We start from the raw sequence: 14,145 nt of genomic DNA on the forward strand, positions 1-14,145 counted from the left end.
GATGGGCATAGATGATTCGAGATTGAAGCAGGAAAGAAGGGCTACTGGCCTACCCTACGGCTCGGGAGATGTTGTGGATGGGGCTCTAATTACATACAACCGTAGCAGCATAGACACGTCTTATAAAAGTCCCTCGTCCTGCTTCAGGACACCATCTTGTTGTTCTCCTCCTTCTTCATCATCACATCGGTGTCATTCTTTCCCTGTACTCAAGTCTCTCTCTTGTTGGCTGTGCCATACACTCATTTACGAACTAGACGTTCGCCCACGCTCACTAAGCACAACCTCAGTAACACTTTCACTTCAGATCCAACCACTTTTCAACCGAAAACTCCCCCCATCACCATCAAGATGCAGTTCTCATTCACCGCCGCGGCTCTTGCCACCCTCGTCGGCTACTCTGCCGCCCACACCCTCACCATTGACGTCTGGGTCAACGGTGCCGACCAGGGCGATGGCCGTTCCACCGGCACCGGTACCACCAAGTACATCCGTTCCCCCGATAACAACAACCCCGTCAAGGACATCACCAGCGACGCCATTGTCTGCAACGTCAACGGTGCCAAGGCCCAGACTGGCTTCGTCAAGGCCGCTGCCGGTGACGAGTTCAAGTTCGAGTGGTACCACAACAGCCGTGGTGACGACATCATCGACCTCTCCCACAAGGGTCCCATCAGCACCTGGATCGCCCCCTACACTGAGGGCAGCGGTGCCGAGGCCATCTGGACCAAGATCCAGGAGTCTACCTACGAGGGCGGCAAGTGGGCTGTTGAGACTCTTGTTGCCAACAAGGGTATGTCTCCCTCAGTCACCATTCCTTCTACCCTGAAGGCTGGCAAGTACCTCGTCCGCCAGGAGATCATTGCCCACCACGAGTCCGACACCACCTACGATGTCAACCCTGCCCGCGGTGCTCAGTTCTACCCCGCCTGCGCTCAGTTCGAGATCACTGGTACCGGCTCCGATGTTCCTCCCCAGAACTTCGACTTCACCACCGGCTACAAGTACACCGACGCCGGCATCCACTTCAACCTCTACAACGCCGATGCCTCCACCTACAAGGCTCCCGGCCCTGAGGTCTGGACCGGCGGCTCCGGCTCCGGCTCTGGCTCTTCCCCCGCCTCCTCTGCCGCTCCCGCTGCTTCTTCCACCGCCGCCGCCGCCGCCACTTCCGCTGCTGCCACCACCACTGCTGCTCCCATCGCCACCTCCGCCGCTGCTGCCAAGCCTACCACCCTCTCCACCGCTGTCAGCTCTGCTGCTCCCGTTGCCAGCTCCAGCTCCGCTGCTGCTCCCGTCGCTACTCCTACCAAGGCCCCCAGTGCCGGCTGCAAGCGCCGCCGCTCCCGCAAGGCCCGCCGCTCTGCTCACTAAATTAGTGTTGCGCAACGAGCCATGGAGAAGAGATAGAGTTGTAAGACTAAGCGGTCATAGATGGTCCTTTCAATCATGATGGTCTCACGAGTCTCAAGTTGGAGTTCTTTTTTATCATAGACACCAGATGTGCAATCCAGGCTTACTGTGTCATGCCCGGTGCACGGTTCTAGAGGCACGAGTTTCCGTCTTTTGGAACTCGACCTCACTTCTGCATTCCTGTACATAGTACCTTGAATAGCATTAAGCCTGCATATACCAAAATTTCAGCGTTCTAATACTAAGTGAATTTTCTAGACAATGTTTCTCCCGGTGGCCACCGTGAGCAGTCGACGGCCCAGTTGAGGACACGGAGCGGGTTGTTTGATACATTCGCGTTTTCTTGCGTAGTTCATGACTCTGCAAATCCACATGAATGCCCCTAATAGCAAAATTTGCTTCGACCACCCCAGTAAGATCATGTCAGCCCACTAAGGTAAGGAGCCGGCATCAACAAAGTTGTGCGGGCATCCCACAGGCGATGAGGCCCTCGGGGGCAAGCTACTGGCTTCGCATATTAAACTATCAATTGCCGTTACAGTTTGATGCTGGTCTTATCGAGGGCCAGATCGGGAAGCCAAAGAATGTCGCAATTAGATCTGCCAAGGAAAGGAGACCAGGAAGGATATTGACTCAAGATCCATGTTTTTGTGGTGTATTTCATATGGCTGTTGCTGATCGTCCAATAAACTTTCAGGTCACCCAAATTACCTTACTTTGTGGTATTGTCACACTGTCCCCGTAACTATCAGCCAATAGCCTTAGTTTCTGACTTAATTTGTAATTTGTAGTATGCCACTTGCTGACCTGCGTATTGCCGTAACTCCGTTCGTCGTTGTGACCGATGTCATCGCCATGGACAAAGAGATCATTCAAACGAAATGTGGGTTCTGAGTAGAGCCAAACTATCAATTGTCATTCACACGAAAGGAATTCTCGGTAGACACTTGTAGATCGTGGTTCGTTGTCCCGTCGAGTATTGCTGTGACACTGAGCATAAATCACCGACAGGGTTTTACATTGATTTTCGTACGACTCGCGAGAATCTCGGATTTAAGCAACTAACAATCTTGAAGTGGAGGACTGCCGAAGAGAAAAGGAATGCAATGCTTGACCCAGAACCTCGATCTCAAGATCGGATGGGGCATTAAGACAAGGATGGCGCTTGAAGCCTCATGGGCTTCGGGAAGTGGAAGGTTCATCATCTCTCCATATTTATGTAAAGAATTTCGCAGGTTGGGTGTATTCAGACATGCGTATCTTTCGCTAGATATTTGTCATGGTGATAGCGAAAAAATCTTGACACCCGTGATTTTGTCCTTGTTCGAGATTGTCGTCTCTGACAACGGGGTTGCTAGAGCTGCAACCCCTATCTGATTAAATGGCGTTGGATTCGTCGGACTTGATAAAAATGTGGCCTCGAGTGGCTGATTAGCGTGGCTGATTCTCTTGACCACTTACAATGCCATTCTTCACGGAGGCAGGAAGGCTAGACAAGACCATCGCAGAGACGCCTCGTGTGAGGCGGCGTGGCCACCAAGCTTCTACCCCTACCACGCAAGCTTCAGTGCCATAGTAACACAGGCTGACGCCCATAAGACTACTCCGTATGTACAATCTGTTTGCAACGCACCAGACAGTCTCAAAGAAACAGTTTCAAGTCCATCAATGATAAACGGATAACGGTCAGCCTATAGCAATCCTCCGCCACGTTCAGTCCGTGCTTTCACTCCTTCCTGGACAGAAGCTGAACGCCTCGTGTTTGAAAGTGGGCGTTGACCTCCAGGGCAAGAAAGATCTCAATCCAATCCTCCTATTCCAGGCAAACTTTCACCTGGATAAAGATGTCTCTGTGCCTGGGCAAAGATAGTAGTCGGGCCAGCTTACTAAAGAATGCATGTGGTCACCTTGGAAGCGCTGCTCTGTAATGCGTCGTCGAGGGTCTCGGGACCCATATATGCACAGGGTTATTAGTGTTCCATTCCTAACCCGCAGATACCGTGCCAAATGGGAACCTCGGGATCTTGAAACGGTTGAATTGCTCCATCATATTGGGGATCAACCCCCAATTGGTTTTACTTAGTGTGTAAGAGGTCCTCGTCCTCCCGCATTTTCCCCATCGCTGGGTGGTGGGCTGAAGCTCGACTGGAGTCTTACGCCGGAATCACGGCCCCATCGGAGATCGAAGCTCACCATCCGGGCACAAAGGAAAACGTGCTCTGCCGGGCGCGCGGGAGACTAGACGAACTTACGTCAGAACTTCACATGCAAGGGAGCATGCGGCTAAAGTCCGCTACTAAAGCCTAGACGAAAATACCGGCTTACAATCCATCGCCTTCTCGCCTTTTAGTTCCCCTGAGGCTCACCAGAACCCTGAGCTCAAGCGGCTTAGTGGAAGAAGAGCGGGCAGAAATAATGGCCCATCTGTGCGCCTCTTTCTCTTAGGGCTGCAAGGTGGAAGTCTGTTGCTCGGTGCACCACTCACTCCAAAGAAATTCCTGCAAGACCCTGGCTTCCAGCCGCAACGGGATCGACCCGGCTCTGGAACCCGAGTAGCCGGGGTGATCAATGCCATCTGAATTGTGCCCAGAGTTCGGACGAGAATCGACGGACCGCTGCAAGGTCTTTGAAGGCTGCAAGGTTGAGGAGGGCTAGCTTTTGGGGGATCTGGTTCTCCTATTATTACCATCAACTTATCGTGTAAAACATCACCAATCAGCTTTCTTGAAGACAATGTCCAAGGAACCCCTCGTGAGATCGCAGCAAGTCTTGTAAGTAGGATGAGCTCGAAAGTAAACAAACCAGCTTCGACGAGAACCCAAACAGACTTCCTAAACCAATTTCTCACTCTGGCTCAAATAGGGTACGATTTAATTCGAGATGGTCAAGGCACGGGGCGAATTTGGCCGAGGAATGCGCCACCGAACAAGCGTTTTGCGCCGGTGTCTGCAACAAGATTGCCCGAGCGGCAACAGGAATGATAAGGGAGAGGGAGCACTAAAACTCGGCGTGAACGACGAGACATCAACAACAACAACGAAACGAAGATTAAAAGAATACGGGATTGCATGTGAATCTTCATGGATGTAACCTTAACTTCTTGATCGAACCCCCTTGCTTTCGTTCCGAGCTCACTAGCTACATCCCTACCTCAATCTGCCATCTTTCTCTATATCCTTCTTTCATTCTGCGTTTTGGATTTTCCCAGAGAGGTTGCTTCGATGCCGTTCATAGCAGCAAAAAGATCTCCCACGACCTCGCCTGTCATGCCGTGGCTATCGAGATCACCATCGTATCAGTCACCCACCGGCTCACCACGCACATCACCAAGGAACAGCACATGCGGACCGATCAAGACATGCGGACCTTCAGTAACATACATACCACCACTTATAGATGGAGCTTGTGGAACCGTACCACTAGCACAGAAGCCGACTTTGCCATTGCTTCATGAAGATCTACGGGAAATGTGGCAGATGATGCCGGGTTTGATGGCTTCGCTAAGAACACACGTCGCCAACCACCGTCAGCACCTTTCCAAGAGCCACCTCAAGGACATCGTCATCCAACTCAGTCTGGCCATTGTTGAAGTTGGGATAGTGACGCTTGCCGTTCCCTTGTTCATCATTCTTCCGGGGATCTTGTTCGGGGCTTGGCTAGGAATCTCAATGAGCATGGTCCTGGGTCTGAGTTGGTTGATGAACGGAAACGAAGTTATGACCAACTGCGACGAGTTTGGAAACAGCACAACAGACATTGACGATGATGAGGAGAGATGGATCTTCATTGGCGGGATGGGCACGAGGTCAGTCCCCTTCTCTTTCACCTCTTTGGAAGCGATCCTACGGAAACTAACACTCACGAAGCTCAACACACCTCAAACATTGCACAATTCCTCGACTCGCCCGCCTTTTTGGGCGCTCTTTCAGCGGTATTCAGATGGCCACCTACGGACTCCCCTTCGACATGCTCCTCCTCGCCATCCAGCGGTGCTTCCCTTTCGACACCCAAGCCTCGCGCGCCCTCTACACCGAGCTCCGCACAGCCCTCCTCGACGCCGCCGTCCACCGAGTCGCCGTACTCGCCCACAACAACGGCTCTCTGCCCGTTGCGCACGTTCTCGCTCGCCTCTGCTCCGACATTCAAGCGGAAAAGCTCTCCAAACTGGAGATCTACACCTTTGGTGCTGCGGCTTCGGAATTTGTGGCGCCTCTCGGGGAAACCAGCCGCAAGGTCACCCGCTTTGAGGATGGATCCACCGCGGTGGTTGAAGAGCGTGGTCCTCACATCGAGCACTTCGCCTACGCGAATGACCCCTTTGCGCAAATGGGCGTGCTCCGTTCTGTTCAAAAGAAGCTTGACGGCCGATTCTGCGGCGGCGTTTTCGTGATCCAGAACCAGGTTCCCCAACCCTCTGGCCACTGGGTTCCCGACCAGCGACCCGTGATGCTTCTGACAGACTACCTCTCGGCCCTCTTCCCCGACCCTTCATCGCCGCAAGCACCCAGCAGTATCCTCGACTACGTCATGATGATCGACCGCGATATTGCTGAGAAGCGCGAGCTCGCTGCCATGGCAAACTACGCGCAGACGCGCCGATCCCGGAAGGACAGCCGCCGCCTCAGCTGGACTGGCCTGGGAGCGACTGTCGGCGGCAGAAGCGGCGTCATGGACGGTGTCACCGGACTCGAGATGGCGAGACGCGGATGCCGTGACTGTGATGGCCACCGTGGACGCGAGGTCAGTTGGCTCTCCAACTACGTGCAAACCGGCTGGGTCGTCGAAAAAGAGGCTCACGTCGTTGATGCCATGGGCATTGGAGGCAAGTTTTAACAACCTTGTCTGACCTGGTCTACGCTAGCGTGGCCCCCTAATTTGTAATGTTTTACACCACTTTCTGTACTCTCATCGCTCACAAAAGATGTTTCAGTGGGACGGGACTGGAGGATGTTCGCGGGTTTTCCCACTCAGGGGACTGTATTATTTCTCCATTAGCATTGGGCGTCGGGGTTCTTTGGCTAGGAGGACATTGAAAGAATCATGATATAACGAGTTAAATGTATTATGGGATAGAAGGGCTGAGAAGTATCTCGCCCTCTCCACAATCCGCTTGGATAGATGCGGATTTGGAACTGGCGCTTCGGAATGGGCATATAGATGGAACAAGGTGCTAGTTAGAATAATTTCAGACACGTACATCTCCCCAATAGTATGTCTTGATATCCGCCCCAAGGAAGTCGTCATTGTACTCCCGGCCAACCTCGTCGTCAGCAGCACCCGCGCATACCAGTAGAGGCATGAAGTGCTCCGCGCCATAACGAGGGTGCATTTCGTAACTGTGAGAGAATTTTCGCCAGTTGGACAGCGCCTTGATCCGGTCTTCCCGCTTTTCTAGGAGTGCGGCGCCCGTCAACTCCTTGTTCCACTCGTTGACCTGCGTCCCGATCCTCTTTGCCGTTGACGGGTCTCCCATCATGAGTGACCGCAACTTCCCCATGTTGTGAAGCGAAGCAAAACCCGACCCGACGACGGCGACGTTGGTGTCGCGCAGAGCTGAGAGGGCCCGACCCATGCGGAAGTGCTCCTCGGGGTCCTCAGAGGCCAGTACTGAAAGCTGAATGACTGGAATGTCGGCGGCTGGGTGAATGAGGAGGAGTGGAATGAAGACGCCATGATCCCAACCTGGGTTGAACGTTAATCTAGGTTTACTACAGCTTGCGTGCCATTGCTTGTACTTACCACGACGTGAGTTCATTACCGGTGAGAGACCCTCTTTCTCGAGAGCCTGCTTCAACTCATTTGCGATACTTGGCGATCCAGGAGCGGGATATTTGAGTGAGTATGCCTCCCGCGGAAAACCGCCGTAATCATAGTACAGGTCATGGTGATCCCCTGATGAGATGGTCGGTGCACCCTCTGACCAATGTGCTGTCACAACCACGATAGCTCTGGGTGCGTCTGGTGTGTTGAGCTTCAGAATCTTGGGCACGCGCTTTTGGAGTGATGCGGTGATGGAAGCGTGACCAGGGTCTCCAAGAACAGGCATGGGACCTAAGATGTGTAAGTCGGCACTGCGGGTTTCATCGGTCTTCAATGGAGCTCAACGTACCTCCGCCGTGCGCGACGCAAATTGCCGCAGCGCGTGTCATTGTAGATGATGATGTTCTGAGTTTTCGTCTGTTGATCCAATTGATTTTTGAAAGTCGTAGAGTTCTAGTCAAATAGGACAGAGTTCTTGTTTCTGTTGTCATCCGATGCTATTCAAGTGCTATTAAGACCCTTACTAAACCAACGGATGGTGGGGGGACCAGGAGGCTCAAATAGCAACGGCATCCGTTTGGTTGGCTTCGATTTGATCCTTTCTCATTGGTCAAAGTATGATACGCCGGGATTGTCACCGTCCGGGATCAGATTGGTAATACCCGCGCGGGACCACAATGGCAAAGGAATCAACGCCACGACCCTGCGGCAAATCATAACGGCTAGAGCTGATTCAGCTGGATCTAATGTACTTAGAATGGACCATTCTCAGTATCACTATCTGTTGTCAAGTGAGCCGCCAATGCAGTTTGATCATGCGTTGTATTACTGTCTTCCCCGCGCGGTTCGGAACCGGGATCGGAATAGTTTCCGAGTCATTAAATGGGTCTTTCAGGTTTCGGTGAATATGAACTACCCGTTGTAAAAGTAGGCCTGGAACCTTCCCACGATTCGTTTACACGAAAATAGACACGGTGTCACGGCCGCTGCCGACAGCACGAATTCTGCCTCCAATCTCAAGCGGGCTGCCCTCATACACAGCAAAGTGGCGAGCTTTCCTCGACTGCGACTCTTCAATGCCAAGAATCTTGTAGACGTTAGAGGAAACCAGATCCAGCGCCTTCTTCTCGCTCAACCGACCATTGCCGTTCTTCTGCGCAATGCCGGCGAGTAGTCCCAAGTCACGGATCAACCAATCCTCCTCCAATCCAATGGCAGTGACGACACCAGCGTCTAGGAGAGTGTCAATGGCGGTACCGTTCGTGAGAGGAGCGCCGGTCAGAGAACGTCTTTGGTCCCAGGTGTATGAGTACGACTGAAAAGGTGCAAGAAGCACACCAACACCGGCGTCGGCTAGCTCTGAAGCGACGAGATGAGACTCAGCGCCTCCAATGATGGAGACACGGAGCTTGGGAGACTCCTTGGACTGACTCTTTGCAGTCAAGGCCTCCTCGACTGTGGCCTTGACTCTGAGAGCGGCGACAATGGTGTCCGCACTATGGACTGTCAGGACCAAGGGCAGCTCTCCATTGACCACCTTCTTGAGGTAGGCCGCCTCTGAGAAAGGATCCGATCCGGTGTCGTTGGTCGCAACTGCCTCCAAGAGGGTGTGTCGGAGCTTGCCAATGGCATCGGAGATGGACGGGTTGTCACCTCGCTTCGCGGCGAGAGTCAATGTACGATGAACGGCAACGTCCTCGGCCCAAACAGCGCCCTTCTCGAGCGAGTGCTTGGCATCAGTGTTAAAGCCAACACTGGTTCCAGAGTGCGTCAATCCACCTGTGAACTTGGGCGCCGAGATTGCTTTGGTAACGCCGTATTTCTTAGCTATGTGCAGCTTCTTGTTGTCGAGCACAAGGCCGTCAAGACCACGACTGAACCCGGTGGGGTTACGGCCGTTGTCCGTGTCCGCCTCGTTGTCGATCTCGTTGAGGCCAATGAGAGAACCGAATGCAGTGAAAGTCTCGGTGATGTGGCCATTCTTCAGGTCAATGACCTTCTTAGACGAGGACTTGGCAGCTGCAACCTCCTCGGTGCAGGCGCCGATGCACTTGATATCGCCGTTTGAGAACACAACGTTCACCGTCTCGCTGTTGGCTGTGTTGGCCTCCTCGCCCGACAGCCAAACGTTGGAAACGCCAGTGAAAACGACCTCCTTAAAATCGGTGATGTCCTCGGTAGTATTGGCTAGCTTGGGGTCGGGAAAGATAGGGCCGTCAAGAGGCTTCTTAAGCTCAAAAGGATCAGAGAATTGAGCAGCTCCATCAATCCACACTTGCACAGGCGCGGCACCAACACTCAGAGGATCGCTATCCCACACAGCAATGTCGGCATCGAATCCGGGCTTGATCTTGCCAATGCGCTGGCCCAAACCCAGCAACTCGGCAGGGGCAGATGTCACACCGGACAGAGCTGCATGGTAAGGAAGGCCATATCTGTAAGCCTTGGCGGCCTCGAAGAGGACATGCTGGGCGTTCAAGACCGGGTTATCACTGACGTATACGGGAGTAAGACCGTTCTCCCAAAGGATCTTGCCAGCGTACTCGGAGCCAACGTACGACTCGGACTTGTAATACATGTTGTCGGCAAACAGCGCAGAAGCAGGGGGGCGACCACCCCAGACGCGCTTCAGGATCTACATCAGCTTATTAGTGATGGGAGGATCACACGCAAAGAGGGTAGAAAGACGCACCTCGGGAACCAAAAAGGTCTGATGGGCGTGGTGAAAAGCCCGCACCGGAAACTTGAACTCGTTGGTGTGGCCAACGAATGCTTCAAGGTCCGGAATCGTGTAGCAGTGGGTGTTGATGTGCACTTGGCCTCGCAAGGCAGCACTGAGACTCTCCCACTTGAGGTCCTGGGGCAAGTAGGATGACTGGCTCTCCACTCCAAACTTGTCGGCGGCCGCACACCAGTCGTCCTGCTCTTGCACAAGCTTTGCTGCCTGCTCAAAAGCATGGCGGAACTCCCAGCTCTCGCCGAGACGGGAGAAGGGGCTGTGCCCGACCTTTCCGTAGACGCGCTTCGCGTTCTCTCCGCATGCCATCTTCATGTACCGCCAGTTGCGATCCGGATCCGCCAGCATATCCTCGGCAGAAAGCTCGGTGCGGCCATTGGGCTTGCCAACGGCATGTTTAATGACAAAGGCCTCGCCTCCCATGTTATTGCCAGAGCCCGGCAGAACCAGCGAGGTAGTTACACCTCCAGACTTGATGACCTGGATCTGTGGGTCGAGGGGGTTGAGTCCATCGATTGAACGAACGTAGGGAGTAATGTCGTTGGACATCTCATTTACATCTTGGTTGCCGACGAGCTCGGGTAGGGCACCAACACCGGCGTGTGAGTGCATGTCAATAATACCGCTGGTCAGTTGGCGGCCCTTGGCGTCCCAAATCTGGGTATCCTTAGGAAGGGAGTCGAGGGAGATGTCGGCTTCGACCTTTTGGATCAGGCCGTAATCGATGAGGACGTCGGCAGTGATCCACGAGTACCCTTTGCCGGCACGCGCATCTTCTGGAGATGTTCCCTCAGCGGCCTCGCCAACCCAGATTGTGGCATTACGGATGAGCGTCGGGCGCTGGCCGTCGACGAAACGAGCATTCTTCTCTCGACCGAGACCAATTGGATCCTGTGGCTTGTGTCGCAATTTTGCACAGGTCGCCAAGTCCTGCTGCAAACGCTCCGCAGAAAGTGAGGAGGATGGCTCGCGGGAAGGGAGTATCGAGATCTGTTTCCACTGAGCAAAGGCAATGAACGCCAGACATCCCACGATGAGCTTCATGCTGCGTCTGGGTCGTAGCCATCGTTTGTGATGATGAGAGTGCCGGGGGGCCGAGGGCGGCGGAAGGTCCGCGGCGCTGTACGGCGGCAACATGCCGCTCTTTTCCGAATCCATGACAACACTTAACGTTTTGGTGTTGTTTGAAGCAAAAAAGATCAAATAGCAGACGTTGAAATGTTCTAGGAGCAAGGGATATGTTATATTGGCCCCAAAGCTCTGAGGATTGGGTTCGTCGGGGGAGCCCTTGGCCCAATCAAGAAGGTGACTGACGGTTCGGCTGGATTATCGGCCGACGTTTCAAACCCAGAGCGCAGACATCGCCGACGACAATGAGCTTTGGGAGTATCTGGAGGGGCACACGGGGAAGTGATCGCTTCTCTTCGGTCGCGACTTCGGCAACGTGAGTGGTCAATGACATGGATGATGGTGAGAGCGTGGAGTCGAATGAGGAGCTCACCCCTGCCAGAGCTTGCGTGATTACGTAGCTGAAGAGATAAGCTCCTGCTGACTTATGAGCTCTCTGAAGCACTCACGACTTTGAAGAACGATGACTAATCTCAGGATCCTTGGTTTCTTTATCTTATCTTCCCTTACCCTTATCGATTGCCGGCATGTCAGGTCCGATTGCGGGGTACCTTAGGTACGTTATCTTTAGAGTCATGCATAGTCACCACTACCTTAGGCAGGGAGGCATTCACTCCCCATCATCAGCTTCATTGTTTACAAGAGTCTTTCGAGTCCACCACTACTGGCAGTGAGATGTATTGTCTGATAACCACGTTCTGACTCTGCTTGGTGAGGATTCCTCAAATACTTGATTGTGCGGAGACATGCCATAAGCGATCCTAGTACTCAATGACATGAGAATGTGAGGCTAGCTGCATTACCTACTCACCTTCGTGTCTCTTTGAGACCTCTTAGGCCCTGTTCTCGTCAGTTCGGGAACTGACTAAAGGTATGTGAGGATGGACATTGACGTTGCGTGCGCTACAGCCAGGGAAATGACCCCTATCCGTAAATACATGTGGCTGGGGCAGGAAGGTCGAGCCGATGGTTGAAGCATTGCGATGCTCAGGTTCTATTACGTACAATTTGATCCAAAACCTGACATCGCGACACTACAGCCCGACATCATCAGATCCGTTGGAGTCGTCTTGTGGGGTGGCAAGCCAAGGCGTTTGCGGGGAAGCATCGGAGTCAAGTCAACATTCCAGGCGGGAGATCTACTGCGTGGTAGAATGCCACGCTATGTGCTTGATACGCTATTTACGCTGGGTCTGATGTATGCATGCAAAGTTGGAGAACACGGCATGCGTTGTAGGGTAGGGTCTCTTTCCACTGCCCAAATGAGGTGCATCTTATTGGCCCAGCCAATCGAGGCCAGATGATTGCCGGTGGTCTCAATCTATTGCCCAAAAGAGGTATCGTGGCTCTGGGGCGGGATCCCACGATTCGGAAAGTCTACCCAGTACTAGCGGAGACTCAACGTGTCCGGCTGTCTGGGCCGATAACGGTCTCCTCTCGGCTCCTCGACTTGTATCAGGGATCCTCGCCGTATAAGTTTGCTGTTATCCTGAGTCACGTCAAGAGTTCGTTTCTGCGCTGAAACGATTCAACTCATCCCATCTTCTTATAGCCACATTAAACATCTTGCCTTCTAGACTTCGCCTCTCACATTATTTCCAAACGCCGATATGTTCCTCCTCTCGGCTTTGGCTGTAGCTGTACTGCTATTCTCCGCATGGAGGTGGAAGTGGCGATATGCCACAAAGGTGTGTCTCCTTATCTTTCAAAGATCCCACGGAGACGTCTGACTGTGTAAAGGAAAAGCTCGTCGGGACTAGCTTGCAGGAGAAATCAGACGAAAAGACCGACATAATGCCTCTGAAAGATTTTGACTGGCAGAACATCGATCCTGCCAAGCACCGGCCATTCAAGCCAGTCTATCACATCACCATGGGTACCACGACCCTTGCACATGAATCTTGCTTACATTCTAACGGATTATCATATTAGCCATCCAAGCAAGTCCGCCAGAAGACCTCATCATTATAGACAACAACTACCTTGATCGAGTGACCGAGCGTCGTCAGCTTCTGGATGAGCATACGTCAACGGTAGCGGGCGCTGTGCCAGAAGGCCTACCTGCTCTCCATGAGGCTTGGACTTATATACTCTCAGAGTATCTGCCGAAGCGATATCCAACCATGTTCTCCTTGTCCGAGGACAAGACTAAGTTCCATAACCATGTTACCAAGACATCACTGCCCCTCGCGCTGCCGGAGGACCCCGTGACTGCCCTCAAAGCTCTTGGAGAGACCGTGGAAGACGACATCTTTTTGCTCGTTGAGACACCAGAGGGCCATCGTTGCGTGGCGTTCGTTTGCTGCCATCCTGCTGGATTCGACCCGTCCAACAAGCTCGGAAAGCTGATGAAGGACATTCACACCCCGGTGCCGTCATATGAGAAGATTGGTGCAAGCATGGAGCGCTTCTTCTCTCGATTACAGGTTGGGAAGAGCGTCAAGCGGATGAACGTGAGGTTGCTTGTTCTTGGATACGGAGGCGTTCCGCTGATGAATTGATATAGTGGTCTGTTTCGACGCATGAGAACCTCTTTAGCCCGAGCAACTTGCACATTTATGAAGGCGACAAGACAGAACAGGATGAGGATGTCGATATTTCAAAGGTGAGATGGCCTTCCTTGACACTCAATGTACCATTTACCAGGAAGCTCATACCACCCACTCAGGCTTGTTTGCGCCAAGAACTACAAACCTTGACCAGACTTCCCAAGACGGGAGCGATCATGTTCTCATTCAAGACGTATCTCACGCCCATAGAAGAGGTGAAGAAGGAGGGGTGCGGGCTCATACTTGCGGACGCCATAGAAGGGTTGAAGACGGGTAATGCGCCTGGCATGTGGGTATACAAGGGGGCGTCGCGTTGGGGCAAAAGTGTTTGTGAGTACCTCAGGTCGTGATGGGAGCCAGGACTATCGAAGATGAAGAAGCGGGTTTTTGGTCGGTTAGCCAGGAATATAAGATGGACTGATGAAAGTATCTGGAGAGCAGGAATGATGAACCAATTCAACGGTTGCTGCCCTTTCTCGACCTAACATAGCTGTCCTCTCTCCATAATGATGATTGTTGTCTTGCATATCTTGCTTGTCTATTGATCAGGGCTGATCT

At 52.9% G+C, this 14,145-nt stretch overlaps 5 protein-coding genes across 5 annotated transcripts; 3 read left to right on the plus strand and 2 right to left on the minus strand.

Annotated features, from left to right (window-relative positions):
• Positions 1-351: 351 nt before the first annotated feature.
• CCOS01_15710 (glycosyl hydrolase family 61) lies at positions 352-1,374 on the plus strand (the record flags this gene model as incomplete). Its single annotated transcript, XM_060463848.1, has 1 exon — positions 352-1,374. One exon carries the CDS (start codon positions 352-354, stop codon positions 1,372-1,374), a length of 1,023 nt encoding a protein of 340 aa, XP_060305603.1.
• A 2,772-nt stretch (positions 1,375-4,146) lies between these two features.
• CCOS01_15711 (uncharacterized protein) lies at positions 4,147-6,246 on the plus strand (the record flags this gene model as incomplete). Its single annotated transcript, XM_060463849.1, has 3 exons — positions 4,147-4,184; positions 4,622-5,218; positions 5,280-6,246. 3 exons carry the CDS (start codon positions 4,147-4,149, stop codon positions 6,244-6,246), a joined length of 1,602 nt encoding a protein of 533 aa, XP_060305604.1.
• Positions 6,247-6,598: 352 nt separating this feature from the next.
• On the minus strand, positions 6,599-7,562 carry CCOS01_15712 (uncharacterized protein; the record flags this gene model as incomplete). The annotated part of the gene is made up of 3 exons (XM_060463850.1): positions 6,599-7,095; positions 7,153-7,464; positions 7,523-7,562. 3 exons carry the CDS (start codon positions 7,560-7,562, stop codon positions 6,599-6,601), a joined length of 849 nt encoding a protein of 282 aa, XP_060305605.1.
• A 566-nt stretch (positions 7,563-8,128) lies between these two features.
• On the minus strand, positions 8,129-11,372 carry CCOS01_15713 (amidohydrolase; the record flags this gene model as incomplete). Its single annotated transcript, XM_060463851.1, has 3 exons — positions 8,129-9,808; positions 9,866-11,133; positions 11,225-11,372. The coding sequence occupies 3 exons, from the start codon at positions 11,370-11,372 to the stop codon at positions 8,129-8,131; spliced, it is 3,096 nt and encodes a 1,031-aa protein (XP_060305606.1).
• A 1,276-nt stretch (positions 11,373-12,648) lies between these two features.
• On the plus strand, positions 12,649-13,937 carry CCOS01_15714 (uncharacterized protein; the record flags this gene model as incomplete). The annotated part of the gene is made up of 5 exons (XM_060463852.1): positions 12,649-12,726; positions 12,779-12,914; positions 12,971-13,491; positions 13,545-13,643; positions 13,707-13,937. 5 exons carry the CDS (start codon positions 12,649-12,651, stop codon positions 13,935-13,937), a joined length of 1,065 nt encoding a protein of 354 aa, XP_060305607.1.
• Positions 13,938-14,145: the final 208 nt, after the last annotated feature.

Source organism: Colletotrichum costaricense (genome assembly GCF_030867565.1).
Source record: "Colletotrichum costaricense strain IMI 309622 chromosome Unknown Scaffold_25.1, whole genome shotgun sequence".
NCBI classification, from domain to species: domain Eukaryota; kingdom Fungi; phylum Ascomycota; class Sordariomycetes; order Glomerellales; family Glomerellaceae; genus Colletotrichum; species Colletotrichum costaricense.